Source organism: Erpetoichthys calabaricus, chromosome 7, assembly GCF_900747795.2.
Source record: "Erpetoichthys calabaricus chromosome 7, fErpCal1.3, whole genome shotgun sequence".
Taxonomy (NCBI): Eukaryota; Metazoa; Chordata; class Cladistia; order Polypteriformes; family Polypteridae; genus Erpetoichthys; species Erpetoichthys calabaricus.
In genome coordinates, this window is record NC_041400.2 from 152,938,237 (window position 1) to 152,954,272 (window position 16,036).

General features: G+C 36.2%; 1 protein-coding gene across 6 annotated transcripts in view; it reads right to left on the minus strand.

Moving 5' to 3' along the window:
* Positions 1 to 16,036, minus strand: part of slc4a4a (solute carrier family 4 member 4a) — a 285,556-nt gene that overhangs the window by 138,349 nt on the left and 131,171 nt on the right. For all 6 annotated transcript variants that reach the window (XM_051929546.1, XM_028805563.2, XM_051929545.1 and 3 more), the window contains exon 4: positions 4,942 to 5,077. In XM_051929546.1, coding sequence (XP_051785506.1) covers positions 4,942 to 5,077 — 136 coding nt within the window. The remainder of the gene's footprint in view (positions 1 to 4,941; positions 5,078 to 16,036) is intronic.

Genomic DNA, 16,036 nt, shown 5'->3' on the forward strand with positions numbered 1-16,036 from the left:
ACAGAAGTGGGCTAACTCAGGTCCGTTAGACATCACAACCAGTGAGTGTTCATTCTGTGCTGATCAAAGGCTAAAGTGCACATGTATATGAATCTCTTACTTATTGTGGTATTTCTTTTTGTTTTCTTCTTCTAACAAACATTAACACTTGTTTGTCTTGTTGTTTAGATCAGTCATCTTTGTGTGTTTGGTTTAAATCATAAGTCTCCTTCCTAAAAGTTTTCTGTTAACTTTTAAATTTTAAAGGTCTTCCTTTATAATCTACTACTTAATCCGCAAATTAAGGAAAGTTGGTACTAAAAGCCAATTTTTAACATTAAGTTTGAAATGTAGAGGATATTGAAGTATCCACGTAGAACAAAAGAACATTGCTTATTCCTTATTCCTTTTACTGGTATATCCCCTACCTAGACCATAAAACTTACTGACCAAATACAATTCAGTGTCTTGATGTAACAAACTTGCTATAAACCAAACCCATTGTTGGACTCATAATTTTAAAAATGTTTCCTCCCTACAATTATTGTTTTTCAATATGTAACTTTCCAACTTGCTATAATATTTTTAAGAAAAAAAAAGTCTATGTTGGACTCTTGACCTTAAAGATCTGCAATAATTTAGTATTATTTCCTCCTCCTCCAGTTGCCTAATCCTGTTTTTACCAAACACAAAATTTAATGTCACTGTATTTTCCTTACTTCACTCCTTTCTAGTTGGCTCTACATGTATCGGCATATTGTTGAACTGCTTTTGAATTTAGGATTGTGAACTTTGTGTAAACTGCTTACTACAAAATTATTATTTGGACTCTTCCGACATTAAACCACTGTGTAATAATAGTTAAGTCCAACAATTTTCAGACAAATGCAAAATTATTTTTATGGCCCTCTAATCAATAAACGATTGTGGTGATGCTTACAACAGGCAGAGTGGGCTTTGTTTAACAATAGTAAGAAGCTCATTGTAGGTTTCTTCAAACCCTTTAGCTAATATGTCAAATTGACTAAACTGTTACACTGTACAATTGTTGTGCACTTCACATTACTTTTTGGCTCACTCTCTCCTGTATATCTAGTATAAGCAGCATTGTTTTCCTTCAGCACATCCAGGCTATGTATATGTTAAGCATTAAAAAAGTAGAATAATAAATTATTGCAAATAAAGATGCCATATTTCATTTAAAATAATAATCAAGTCACATGAAACAGGGGATCTCTCATTAAAAGCATCACCCCGAACAGTGATGTTCTATTATTCCAAAATATGGACTTATGTCAATGAATCTTTTAGGAGTAGTTGCCTACATAAAAGCATTACCCCCAGCCTGATCATTACAAGATATATCTTAAAAAGGACAATGCACACTAAAGTATTTCTGAACTCTTCTTGCACCCAACCATAAAACGTGGGAGGCGTGGGGATGGGGGGACCCAACGCCGCCTCACACGGCGACCGAGCTGCAGGCTATGGACGTATATATGTACGTAAGTAGGACTCAGTTAGCGTTGGGAACCCGCGTACCAAATTTCTTGAAGATGGGCCCATAAGTAACAAAGACCGTTGGAAAGTTCAATATGGCGGCCAACAGTGGCGTCATACCACCGAAATAAGTACGTACATCGGTTTCGGTTAGTGCAGGGAAGCCGCCTACCAAATTTCATGAAGATGGGGCCATAAATAAGAACGTTTAACATGGTGCTGAGAACACAGAACCCCTAAGTCTACCTGACCATTTATCCACTTTGCAGCATTTTGTGCAGCTCCACTTAGAACAATGGAATCAGCAACTATACAATGTTTTACTTTGTATGTATAAATATTTGCCCATATTCAATTATGTTTTTATCCAAAATTATGTTTTATGTTTTTGTTGTTTATCATTTTCCATTCTGACTGTGCTCATTCAGTTCATAAATTAGTATATAGTCTGTTAGGTTAACGCAGTAAACAGAAGACAGCTCATGAAAACAAATTGAAATTAAGAATAGCAGTGTACAGGTTTGTATCATATTATTCTTCTTAGTTACACATTTGCTGTATTAGCATTAGTTTGCTAATTTTTACAAAATAAAATATTTGGTTTATGTTCTGGTTCACTGTGTCATGTGTTTCAAGTAACTTCAGTGAAAACCTTTTCATTTATAAGAACTGTATGCGAAGAACATTGTATATACAATATACATACTATATATACTGTATACTGTATATATATATATATATATATTCAATTCTTTTATTTTTCTGAGTTTAAACAAAATATGTATAAGGTGCAAAGCAGTTAGTTATATATGTATTGAAGTAGTGGGTACTTTTTTTAGTTTATTTCAGATATCAAATTACCAGCAAATACCTAATACCTCTACCTTAAATGGAAAAAAAAAATGAAAAAGGCAGCCAAAGATTTGCCTGAATATTTCATTTTCTTATCTGAGGAAGATATGTCAGTAATTTTTTCATCCTACATTAAGACCTGCTTGGTCATGAGCCAGTTCCAAATAGTTTGTGAGGAAAACTTTTCAGCATGACAGCAGACATAGAGGTACAGCAGCTGAATAACATGATAAAGATGGCATTCAAATGCAGATTATTCAAGTATATAAACTAAGAAATGTGTAACTTTTAAATTGGTGTGCTGTGGGAACACGCCATATCAAGATTTGTATAATTTGAAATGTGAATATCCCAAGGAAAAAATATATTTTGATGCAGAAGCAATGCTCTCATTTCTAGAACAATGCCTCTTTTTAGTCATGGTGAGAAAAAGTTCTCTAACACTGGCGGGGAGCATAATAAATCCAAAGATTTATATGTTAAGTATTGCCTGTTGCTTTAATGAGTTGGCTAAAAGTCTAAAAAGAACTCCTGAGTAGTAGTATCAGTTGATGAGAATATTTTTAAAGCGTATTTCTTTTTGATCTTAACATCCTTGTGAATCTGGTTTGACATATACTGTATTCATTCCAAACTGCCACGTGTGGGAAAAAAAACCTGCAAAAACATTTGAACTGCACCTTATTCAATACGCAAACCTTACATACTGAACTTTGGCACAGCATTATCTTCCTGCAAACTCAGTCCAAAAGATTTTTCAACAATGCTTAATGTATCTATTCCAGGACCGTAAAAAAACTAACCTCTAACCTTGTTAAATTCGTCTTTTTTTAAAAAAAAGGAAATTTTCAACATAACTTCGATAAATGTATTAACTTTCTGAAGTGTGTTCACTCCCCCCATAAAGTAACAGCATTTAGCATCAGGATAACATGAAGCCTTGAAATATAAAAGAAGGATCCAAAAAGACTGAAATACTATTGAAATCCATCCATCGATTATCCAACCTGCTATATTCCAACACAGGGTCACGGGGGTCTGCTGGAGCCAATCCCAGCCAACACAGGGCGCAAGGCAGGATACTATTGAAATAACATTCTTAATCTAGATTTTAAAATTTTCCCACATCTTTTTCAGTGTTCTCTATTGTCATTAAAGACCTTTTTAAACCTAGCAACAGAACAATTTAAAGACAGTCAGATGTAGCTTGTACCATCCAGCAAACTACATCTCCCTAAATAAGTAAATAACTCTTTTATAACTGACTGTACTATCATTAGAATAATTATATTTACAACATACTCATTTTATTTCCATATAATATGTGTCCCTCTTATCTAAGTTTAGTTTAATTTCCACTGCAGGGTTGTGACAAGGAAAATAATGTATCAAATTGGAAGGAGCCATGGACAGCACACTAATTCATTGCAGGATATATTGAATTACACAGGGTCAGCTGCCAATTAAACTAATAAATACATACTTTTGTATGTAACAATAAACATACGAACCCTGCAAAAATGTTCACAGATCTGGGGATAACATGCCAACTTCATGCTAACAGCAATCATAAAGAGAGTCAGATTCCTTTTGATGCAATGTGCTAGCATGCCACCCAGTCCTGTACATGACACTAGATTAAATGACATATTTCAATCTAAGTTGACTTGTGAAATGATATATTATATTCTCATTTAAATTTATCTTTCATTTAATGGTTACTTTATCCATAGAATGCACAATCTGTTGACATGCATGCACATTTTGTACAATACATGTGATCTACACTATTGTTTTTTTATGGATTATTAATTTTATTACAAATTAAAAAAACAAATCTATTCAAACTTTTTTTTCCAGAATGCCATGTTCACAAACATTTTTTAAGATTTAAAAATCCTCCCTGTAGTCCTGTTATAGCAGGCATCTAAAAGCATAACAACTAATAGACCACAACAATGGATCCACACTTGTTCACTTACCAGAACGATTTTCTCTAGTTTCTGATATCTCCTGTTATTTATAAGTAATGTATTTATGAATACATACTGGCATGCAGATTGGGTGTTTTGGCAATGCTAAATTTGCCCTATTGCATGTATGGTGTGTGTGTTCGCCCAGCAATGGGGTTGTTCCTGCCTTGTGGCCTATGCTTGCTGAGATAGGCTCCAGTCCCCAACGACCCTGCTAAGAATCAAGCAGGCTTAGCAAATGGTGTGGCATGGTACTTATGAATACTGTCATTGCATAACCAGAATATCAGTCTTCTGATGGCATTCCCATTTCAACCAAATTTATGTTTTAATAATAACCTTTTAAAACTCCTAAAAAATTAATAAAGAACAGTCGTTTCAAGTAAGTCCTAACGAGTTAGTTAATCAGTTACAATTCATACAATTGCTACAATCTACATTTTGAATTTCTAAGCCTTAAATAAGTTTCTCTTACCTTGCATTGACTGCTGAATTCCCATGTGTTTAAATGCCTAAGTTAAATGTGTCCACAGAAGTAGATTTCACAAACCTTTACAATATTGACAAGGTTTATTGACTGACTGATAGTTCTGTGTACTTTATTAAATGTATACCTATGTAAGTGCATGATTGTTACCTTGCTGTCTCCCTCCATTCCATATCCTGCCCATCAACAGCAAGGAGTTCGTCCAGTTCTGTGAAGAGCTGAGGAGGGGCTGGGCTGTCATCTTCCTCTCCCAAAATGAAACGAATCCTCTCAGCTGCTGGTGAGACTATGAAAGAGAAGATACTTCGATTTACTGCCTGGGATATGATTAGAGATGTGCGGCTTTTCATTTTGTTCTCGTCCCCATAGCCATTCAGTTCTTTGCCGGGCGGCAGCTGTTTATTCGACATGCTTCCGCTCGCTTCTAAAGTGAACTGTCGCTGAGTAGCAGAAAAGATGTGTTTGGTAGTCAACTGAGTGCAGGCTCAAAGAATGTTTGCTGGCTAGCTAATAAGGTCCCAAACAACAACAATAAAGCTTGGCATCTGAAACACAGTTCTTCAACCAGTCAGCAACATTTATCCACAGCATTCACTGCCCTTTTTATATACCAAAATCCAGTTAAAACCAATCTGTCCTAGGTTAAAAAAATAAAAAAAAACTGGATCAAATCTACCCACTTTCAGTGCCCTCCTCCAAACTGGGGAAATCTCACTTCTTCATTGGACTTCAATCTAGTTTGGCTCTATGCCCTCGGATCCCTCATTAACAATTAGAAAATGTTTAACAAAACTTTGTCTATTCTTTACAAGAGGGCTGTGCCCTTCATCTCTTCGTAATTTGAATATTTAGTTCAGCATCATTGAACATAAAAAATACAAAGTTGTAGTTTACAACTATTGCTTTATTTTTTTGACAAAATTAATATTCTCACTCATCTGGTTTAAGGTCCAAAAACAGTGTGTGTTCAAAAGGAGCCTTTTATTATGCAAAGAGGTAACTGTGCTTTTTTGTAATCAAGTGGCTGTCCCTCACACTTCAGAAATCAGTGAGATATCCTTTACTAGTGGGCTTTTTAGGTACAGTAATCTCATGAAGTAACATCACCAATTGTCACAGATGCAAGCTAATTACGCAATACTGTAATAAACAATCACTCTTTATCTTAAGTGCTACTCTTTTGCTGCTCATTGTGTCTGTTCACACCCAAATGTGAAGTATAGTTCAGGTAAATATTAAACTTTTGAAAGTATGAGCTGCTCAGTGTCTCTGTTTTTGCAAACAATTGATAAAAATATTTTTTTACAGCACAAGAACAACATGCTGCTTTCAGGCTGAAGAAATCTCTTCATTCTTTTAAGTAAAAGGCACAGGAGCACAAATTGCTGCCTTAAAATGACAGCGTCTGTCTGTCAAATCCTCGTGGACTCGTGGACTATCTGGGTTGAATCTGTATGATCTCCTAAACTGATGTGTTTTTTTTTCTTCTTCACATATTTAATCCCACATCCCTAAAACATGTACGTTAGATTCACTGCTAACTCTAAATTACACCCATATCAGTGAGTGGGCCTTGTGATGTACTGATAATCCATTCAGGGTTGGTTCCTGCCTTGTCTATCAATTTGCTTTAGTAACCATTATGATGAACTGGATAAAGTGGGTTCTTTAATGGCTTTTTGGATTCAGTGAACTGTCTATGAGTTTTTTTTTTCATATATTTAAAAAGAAGTACATATGTTCTTGCTTGCCACAAGAAAACAAGATTATTTCTATTGTAAAAAATTTAAAAAATATATACAGGATTTAAGCTAATACAACAACTGTAAAATTCAGTCCGTTAAGTAAAGCAAAGCTATCTCAAATGTTATTAAAATGTAAAGTATTTTCAAGTGTATTCTTTTATATAAAGCATAACTGAAATAGAACTTTAGGATTTAAATGCATCAGTGAATCTGAGACATGAAACAATGACATAATAGAATTTTTAAAAACTCCCCACGTTTTATTCTCTCCTTGGCTAGACCTTACCCCAAATATTAAAGTAGGCTTTTAACCTATCCTACATATAGATGTGTGCAAAACTGCCATGTATTCCTGAAATATAGTGTCAATAAAGTTACAAATGGTGTACGTACACAGCCTTAATGTGGTGTAACATTACATTTTGAGATTTTGATTGTATATGTCAAGTGATACAACATTCTGAAATTTCAGAAGCTTCTACTGATCCCCTAGAATAGAGTTTAAAAATGTTTGATTGTGATCTTGGTCTTAATTTAAAAGCTTATGAGCTGGTATGCTCTGAAAATTTAAAAAAAAAACTGCGTAGTGGAAACCTCAGCAAAGTGACCTGTGGTTGTGTGTTTATTGGGAAAAAGTGATGGCAAAATCAAGTAACATAAGAAAGAAAGAAAAAGAAGAGAAGTGACATCTGCTGAGCATCAAGCAAATCACACAAGCCAATTGCATGACAAAGAACACATGATAGGAAGAGGAGGTGGAAGATGATTGGCAACATCTGCTCAGTGTTAAATGCGAGGGACAGAATGCAAGAATGATAATGAACTGAAAAAGGTCAAATATTTTAGGTAGCGGTAACCTCATGGCCATGATCCTTGTTTATGTTTTTACTGTGAAGAGATTGAGAAAGAAGGAAAAAGAACTGAAGAGACATTTGCTAAACATTAAGCACAATGCAGAAGTTAAATGACAAGAATGCAAAAGAATGAGTAGGCAAGATGCTGAAGCAGAAAGGCAAGTAAGAAGTAGTACTAAATATAGCCTGATATTTTCTGGAAATTCAAAATATTTTAAGTCACAGCAACATGATGGCCACTTATCTGTTGGCCAGAAAATGTTATTGTTGTAAACGCATGGTTACCACAAGCCAATCTACTGATATTCCCCTAGGACACTCACACATGCATGTTCAGAATTCATAATTAAGTGCAAGTATTGTGTTTATTGATCATCACACTTTGTTACACGTAAATAAAGGAGAGATAAAGTGACCTGTGGCTGTGAGTTTATGGAAAATTGATTGCAAAACCAAATGATAACCGCCATGATGGTAGAAAGAAAAAGAAGAGCAACGGCATCTGCTGAGTATCAAGCAAATCACGTGACGATGAACAAGAATGAATAAGAAGACAAGGTGCTGAACCACATTGACAAGCAAGAAGTAATCCTGAACATACAGCAATTGAGGTGGAGTGAAACACAATGGTTCAGAGGCCTGCAAGGGCTACATTTTAGTAGCAACCACCTGGTGGACACTTTACTGGTGGGAGAGAAGTTTATTGTAATTAAAACACAGTCTCTGCAAGCACACCTGCTGATAATCCCCCAGGACCTGTTACTTATGTGTTCACAATTTATAATCAAATCTAAGTTCTTCTGACAAACTTGAATCACAAACTGCATATTATTCTGACATTAATAAGTATTAAAATTCTATACATGAAAATATCATAATTAGTAAGCAAATTTCCCCTCCTATATAATGCACAGTTTAAGCCTATTTTCTAAAGTAATTACAATTCAAACTATATTTAAAGACTGCAATGGACTGTGCACTATGCTAGCTGGGATATGCTTCAGCCATCCAAGCCCACCCCCAAGGCTTGGCCTGGATTAAGCAGGTTAGAGAATGACGTGACTATATTTTAAAAAGGTTTTTTTTTTCCCCCACAAGCTATAAATGGCACAGATATAATTAGCAAAAGGACAGACATCACAGTCTGGAGTATAGAAGTGTGTGTATATATAGATATTAAGCTATTACACATGGTACTGTTTATGTTTGTAATTTAATTTTTATTATGTTGAATACAGAATGGGTGGCACGGTGGTGCAGTGGTTAGCGCTGCTGGCTCGCAGTAAGAAGACCTGGGTTCGCTTCCCGGGTCCTCCCTGCGTGGAGCTTGCATGTTCTCCCCGTGTCTGCGTAGGTTTCCTCCCACAATCCAAAGACATGCAGGTTAGGTGCACTGGCGATCCTAAATTGTCCCTAGTGTGTGCTTGTGTTTGGGTGTGTTGGCGCCCTGCTCGGGATTTGTTCCTGCCTTTCGCCCTGTGCTGGCTGGGATTGGCTCCAGCAGACCCCCGTGACCCTGTGTTAGGATATAGCGGGTTGGAAAATGACTGACTAAATACAGAACTGTTAAATGAATGGAACATATTTCCCTTTTAATAATAAGAGTTCAGTGTTTCTTAAGAGGTCTGCTATTTAAATGGGTAAGAAAAGCTTAGGAGTACAATGATCTTAGGGGTCACAAGATGGCACTGGCACTGTGAACTTGTGAAGTGGTTTAACTAAACAAAGAGTTTAAAATCAGGAGGTGTGTTAAAACAAGAACTCATTGGTAGGTGGAAGAGAGATCATAAGATAGACAGAGTTGGAAAGTTTTAAATAGGTAGATTGCTCACTTGCTTACCTGCACTTGATTGTTAAGTAACTGGACAAGACATCCTAATATGATGACAGAGAATTAATCAGTTAAAATACAGCCAGAAACGCCTCGCTGTGTATAGTCTATTTATTTCATACTATCAAATATTCCCTTATTTCTGTTTACCTGTATAATAAATGTGCCATTTTTATAATGTGTGGCCTCCTTGGCATTCATTCCTGGTATGGAGGGTCAACTAAACCATTCCCCTATAACAATACACTAGCACAAATATAAAATCAGAATATGCATACTTACATTGCACCTACATATTTAAAACATTGATCAGTTACATTTATTAAAGACCTTGTTTTAGAATATTAAGTTACATTTTGAAATATACCAAACACATTAAATGCACTGCAGAACAAATTACCTTTTGTAGTGCAATGACCCCCTTTTAGCCAGTTTAAATCCAATTAAGGCATTTTCTGGGCCATGGACTTCTAATAATGGGTTTGCATGATTAGCCATGAGTTGTTTTCTAATGCTGGCCTCTGTGATCCCCTTTCTTCCAGGCACGTTAAAGAGAGTTTGTGATGTCAAAAGTTATGTCATGCACTGCTGGAGACGGCTGGATGTTAAACATGAGGATCTAATACAAATGACATTTTGCAAGCAACCTGCTTTGCTCCACTTTATCCAGAATAGGTGCTGCCTGAACCAGCAGCAGCTGTAAAAAAAAGCACCGTCATTCTGACATGATTGTGCTTTGATTTGTTTATGGGTAGATTGTCTAGTCATTATTGTAATTCTTTCCTGTGGAATAAAAACAATGCAAGATTGTTTTTTTATTTATGAAGGAACAGACTGAGTGTACAAGACTTAATGACTTAAAAACCTAAACAACAAAATTTAAAAGGTTTGTCTCGTATTATCTCTTTTCTTGTGCTTTTTTGTTCTAGTGAGTTTGAGATGGGATTATAAGGCTTCACTTTTAACAGTTCCTCCTAGGGAGTTCCCAGGGGTTAACATGTTAATACCTAATTTCTCTAGCGTGTCTCTCCAATGAATCAAACCAAATCCCAGATAATTTTTTGTAGATTTTGCTTATTACTACTACTAAGGAACGAAAGAGATATTCCATATAGACACTCAAACATTTTATGGATTCTCCTGGTTGTAAGTAGCAGGAACTTTCCTACGAAGTCATCCTGGATTGTCCAGCTCCTTTACATCAAGGTGATCGTGACCTGCAACCCTTCAAAGGAATCTCACTTTACATGTTTATACATACAATGTCATTTACATGGCCACTACATAGAGTTGGGATTATAATTAAAGATACAGGTGCGGTCTAACAAGTTAAAAACTTCCCAGAACTACTGTACCAATTCTTTATTTGTTTTTATAGTTCTCCCTGAATATACACTACAACAAAACCTCAAAGGACTTAAACTTTCCACCTGATGTAAAAGGCATACAACATCATTTTCAGCAACCACAAATCACAAAATGTCTCACAAAATATCCATGAGAACATTCATCAATTCCAAAGTGAATTTGAAGGCAGGATTGGCAAAATACCTTGATTCTAATCATACCTCTCCTAGGAAAAGAAGCTGGTCCACTGTTCCATAGAAAGAATGCAATCTACATTGCCCCTTCTGAATTCAAAGTTTGACAGTTGGCTATTGTTTCTTTTCTTGCAAACTAAGATGTACTTTCCTGGGGAGCCTTTTGAGTCAAATCTCAAGGTAAGTGTAAATGTAAATATAAATTCCATTGCTCATTAATCTTTTTAATGTTTACCACCACGCTCAGCTGACAATACAGACTATCTATCTATCTATCTATCTATCTATCTATCTATCTATCTATCTATCTATCTATCTATCTATCTATCTATCTATCTATCTATCTATCTATCTATCTATCTATCTATCACATCTCTATACAACTGACAGAAAACACACTAATCAAGATAACCCAACAATATCGATAGCCTTCAGTATTGCTGTCTCAATCTCATTACTACAGCTTTTTTCTCAACTACTGCAGTGACGTCACCCAGAAATAATGAGCAAATTTCACCAAATGCATTCTGAAGTGCATACTATGAGCATGTCATGTCCACCAAGTTCCACAATATGTTCCTTCTTCTTCTTGTTAAGTGTTAGCATTTATCTATGGTCTTTGAGATAAGTCTAGGTCAGGGGTCTGCAACCTTCACTATGAAAAGAGCCATTTTGCCCCCCCCCCCCCCCCCCCCCCCACTTCCTCCAAAGAAAAATAGTCTGGAGCCGCAAAACATAACACAGCTTATAAACTTTTAAAAGTTTTAATCTTTTTTTAGATTTTACATGTTACAACCACGGAATACAACAAACAGAAGTGCAGTGTGCATGTGTAGGGCTACTTTGAAATAAATTAAACTGAACTATGCAGGCCTATTTGGGTCCTTCCTATACCTGTGTAAAATTAAAATAAAAACTAGCCCACTTTAATATAAATAAAACATTTAGCTGTAGCTTAGCAGATTTAAAAAAGTAAACATTAAATTCCATTTCAGTGTGCTGAATCAACTGAAACACCTGAACATACAAAAAAACCTACATCAGCTCCGGATCCGAAATGAATGTGTTTTGTTTTTCTGAAAAATAATAGCTTATTAAATGCTATTGTTCTCACCTGTTTAAAGTGACTTCTGTTTCTGAAGTTCACTGCTGATCGTCTGTATGTCGGGGCTATACAATGTGACTTTGACCTTCACACAGGACTGCAGGCTCTCATGTGTGAGGCGGGAGCGATATTTGGACTTTATGAAGTTCATGCTTGAGAAAACTTGCTCACTTAAGTATGTTGAGCCAAAGATGGACAGGACTCCAAATGCATATTTTTTCATGTTCATATACGTTTCGGGAATGGCCCTCCATGTGTCGAAAACAAATTTGTCGGGTTTGGGGAGGTTTTCAATATCACTCCATTTGTGCTCTTTAGCGAGAGTAGCCTTCTGACAGGTGACTTCTTCAAGATCCGCTGTCAGGCATTTGAACTTGGACACCCATTAATCTTTATCTGCTATGTCGTCCAGTTCAATTTCTAGATCGGGCTTACTCCTGTGAATGCAGATGTGTTCAGCAGGGATGGGTCGATGTCCAGGGGTGTGACAGGGAAGGAGAGAGTGTGTGTTTTTCCTTTCTGAACTCACTGAATCTTTCTCTAAATGCATCTTGCATTTTCTGAACAATTTCCTGTTTGTTTTTAAAGTCGGAGAATAGATGCTCTGATATTTTTATGAACGATTCTTTCATGTATACTCCGTCTGTGAACGGCTTACCCCTCCTTACGATCTCTTGAGCTGCCACAAAACTAGCAGCTGTAGTTGACTGTGTAGAAGTGATCCACTTTTTGAAAGTATGTTTGCTCTGTTCAGCTTGTTTTGAAAATGTCTTTCAACGTTACATTTTTTGTTGTTCGATAATTTATCGCCACATATTAAGCACACCGGTAAGCCAGCGTCGTTGGCGGTGAAGGCAAATGCTTCTGTCCACGCAGAATTAAACTCTCTAAATTAGATGTTAAAATGTAAAACAGTAGTAGTAGTAAATAAACATATATATATATATATATATATATATATATATATATATATATATATATATATATATATATATAAATACAACTTAAATTAAGAAATTGCCATTATTCATTTTCATGGTTTTTATTTTTTTGTCAAGGCCAAAGGGAGCCACTACAAGGAGGCTGAAGAGCCGCGGGTTGCTGACCCCTGGTCTAGGTGACATCGAACATATCCTATCTAAATTCTGAAATAGTCTGTTCGGTCCTCTGGCCAAAAGTTATTACCTATGGCATGTAAACATCGTTTTCACCAGAGGTTACACTATATTTGCTGACATAGCTTGTAACACAGTATAGCTGGATTAATCATTAATCATTCAGTCAAGCCTGCGTACCCTGCAAGGAAGGCCATCTTCTTTAACTTGATGGTTTGCCTTACAGCTAGTGTCAAGCAATGGGTCCTATTAGTGCCTCTGTGATAGGCACCAACATATTTTTGATAATACCTTGTAGTGTTCAACCCCACTAATGAGGTTTTGAACTGGACCATTCAAGGTGCACAACCTTTAAATTGTGTGAGGTTCAAAAGTAGATCTTCTAGTTGTGACAATCGAGCAGCTGGAGGTTGACTCTGTTCTTCACCAGTAAGAAGTATCTCTCCTTCGAGTTCAACTCTCTGTAACATAAGTTTAATATGTCACTGTGCTCTGTACAAATATTTTATAAATCTACTTTTCTTTCTACTCACATGCACAGCTAATACAAAACCAGATTTAGCACAGGGGCTCATCATTTAGAACTGCTAAGCAAGCATTAGAAGACAAGACAGAGACAACTGCAAAATGGGCATTGTATACTATTTTTGTGTGTCAAAGTCAGCATGAAACTGTATCCTCTTTGCCTTATTTGGAATGGCATGATTCACCGAAGTGGGGGCCTGCACGTGAAGAAAGAGTATAAAGCTTTGGAACATTGCCGGGCACACCTTTGAAGCTGACGGATGGATGGGAGATAACGTCATCTGATCAGGAATATCCTTCCAACACAGCGATGAAAATGGAAGACTCTACACATTGGGCCCCCACTCCCAAACTGGGTTCTTTTCATGGCTTCCTTCGTCTGTTATGCAGCGTAATCCGTCATTAAAGAAAACTACGTTATTTCTCTTATGTGATTTCTTACTGCCGTATCACTAAGGGAGGGGTATCGCCTTTTTATATTATATCTGTATAGTTTCGGGTTATGTAACATGCCGCAATTACAAAAGAACTTATTCCAACAAGGGAGCTAGTGCCCCCTGCTGGATACACTCCCAATAAATGTTATCCCATGAACTTGCACATGTCCAGGAAGGCTGAAATGACCACCATAACACTAAACCAAAGAATTCTGGAGCAAAGATTTAGTCAGACAAGCAGAAGTCAATAACAGCTTAGATAAGAACAACTAAAGTATAATCCAAATGAAGGTATCAAAAAATCCAAAGGCACACACAAAATCAGTTAAAAGAACAATGACTTAAGTTGTGGTGATGATTCCTTCAAATCCAAGTTCTTTTACATTAGAAAGCATGTGGTCCATCATCAAAGAAGTTACAGAAGCTGCAATACTGACAGTACTCCAGCCCAACCAAATCTGTCTTCACCCTCTATTTAGTATTCATGGTTAAGTTCTCTTTGAGACAATGGCTGCTGGTGAGCACAAAGAAGATGTGTAATAAAGAAGGACAAAAACAGTTATCAGCATTATTAATGGAAGCACTCTTACGCAAGAGTGCTGACTGGTAGAGTGTTATATAAGATTCTACCAGTCAGAGGATGAGTGACATGGTAACAAGTAAAAGTTCAGTAAGCCAAATGGGTAATAAAGAAGTTTAAAGAATTAGATAAGGACAAATTAAAATATATGCTTATAATGAAATAAAAGATGGACATATAGTACATTGCTAAGCAAGCTGTGGTAAATAAGTTAACATAGTGGTCAAAAACACAAAAAATAAACAATTAAAAAAGCATAAGAGGCTCAACTAAAAGGCAAAAAGTGGATGTCAAGGACAACTATGATGACAAGAAACTCAAATCCAGTGCAGATGAAGGTAATTCAATGAATGTGTTCAATACTGTGGCGAAAGGTATAAACCGCCTAAAGCTAACAACTGTCACCACAAAGTAGCCTTCTGTAATTTTTACAGGAGCATCCAGAAGATATGTCCTCAGATGAGACCTCTTAACTGCAGAGTCAGTTACTGACCTTTGTTCCAAGATGTCTCTGGTGCCTGGTGTTCAAACAATGACACTTTTTGTTGAAACCTCATAAGAGATATAATAACGGGTCACCTCCTAATCTGGGATCCTGAGGTGGTTTGTCATGTGGTGGATGAGGCAGTGTGCTGTTATCAGTGAATGCTCCTAACCCCCCTCTCTCTCTCTTCGGTTTGCGTAGTCACACCGTTTCCTCCCATTAATACCCGTGTGGGCTCCCCAGCTAAGCACTGAAGTCTTCCATTACACTACAGAGTGAGATTTAACGTGCTTATCCATTGGCCCAATAATGAATACTAAAACACAACTTTTTTTACATTAGTTTCTTTTCAAAAAAACACTCAAACACAATAAATTGATTTAAATTAATATTGCATATTAAAAAAAACAGTAGTGTAATGTTTTATTAGGTTACACATTTAGAAATTCACTTGTTTAAGATTGGCAGTGTGCAAGAAAGAAAATCACATAATGCAAGACATGTAAAACAGGCAGAAACAGGCTCCCGACTGTTCTTCCTTGTATATGTTATGAACAAAAACATTAAATGTTCTAGTATGTTTAATCGCAATCATTAAAATAGCTTTCACAACAAAAATCTAACAAAATGTTTACTCTACTTAATGCTAATGTTTCCATTCAGCTTAAGCAGTGAATATCAAATAACAAAACAGGCAGTCCACACATTATATATACATTTATATATTTCCCCTTTTCTCCTGTTTCAAAGCCTTAAGCCTGCATGTCTAGCATGACAACACAGTTATCTAAGATTTTTCATTAGTATTTGAAATGACAGATGAAGGGCAAGTTGAAATCTGCATGGCTACACTGGCTATAAAAATGACATTCATATTATGACCTGCTATGGTATGCAGTATATACAGTAGATATATTGGAGTAATAATTTCATGTGCCATTTCTGTGCAGATGGAAAATGAAAGAAACTAAGTTAACAAATCCTACAATTCAGAAAATGAAGGAATATGTACAAAAATAGAACTTCTG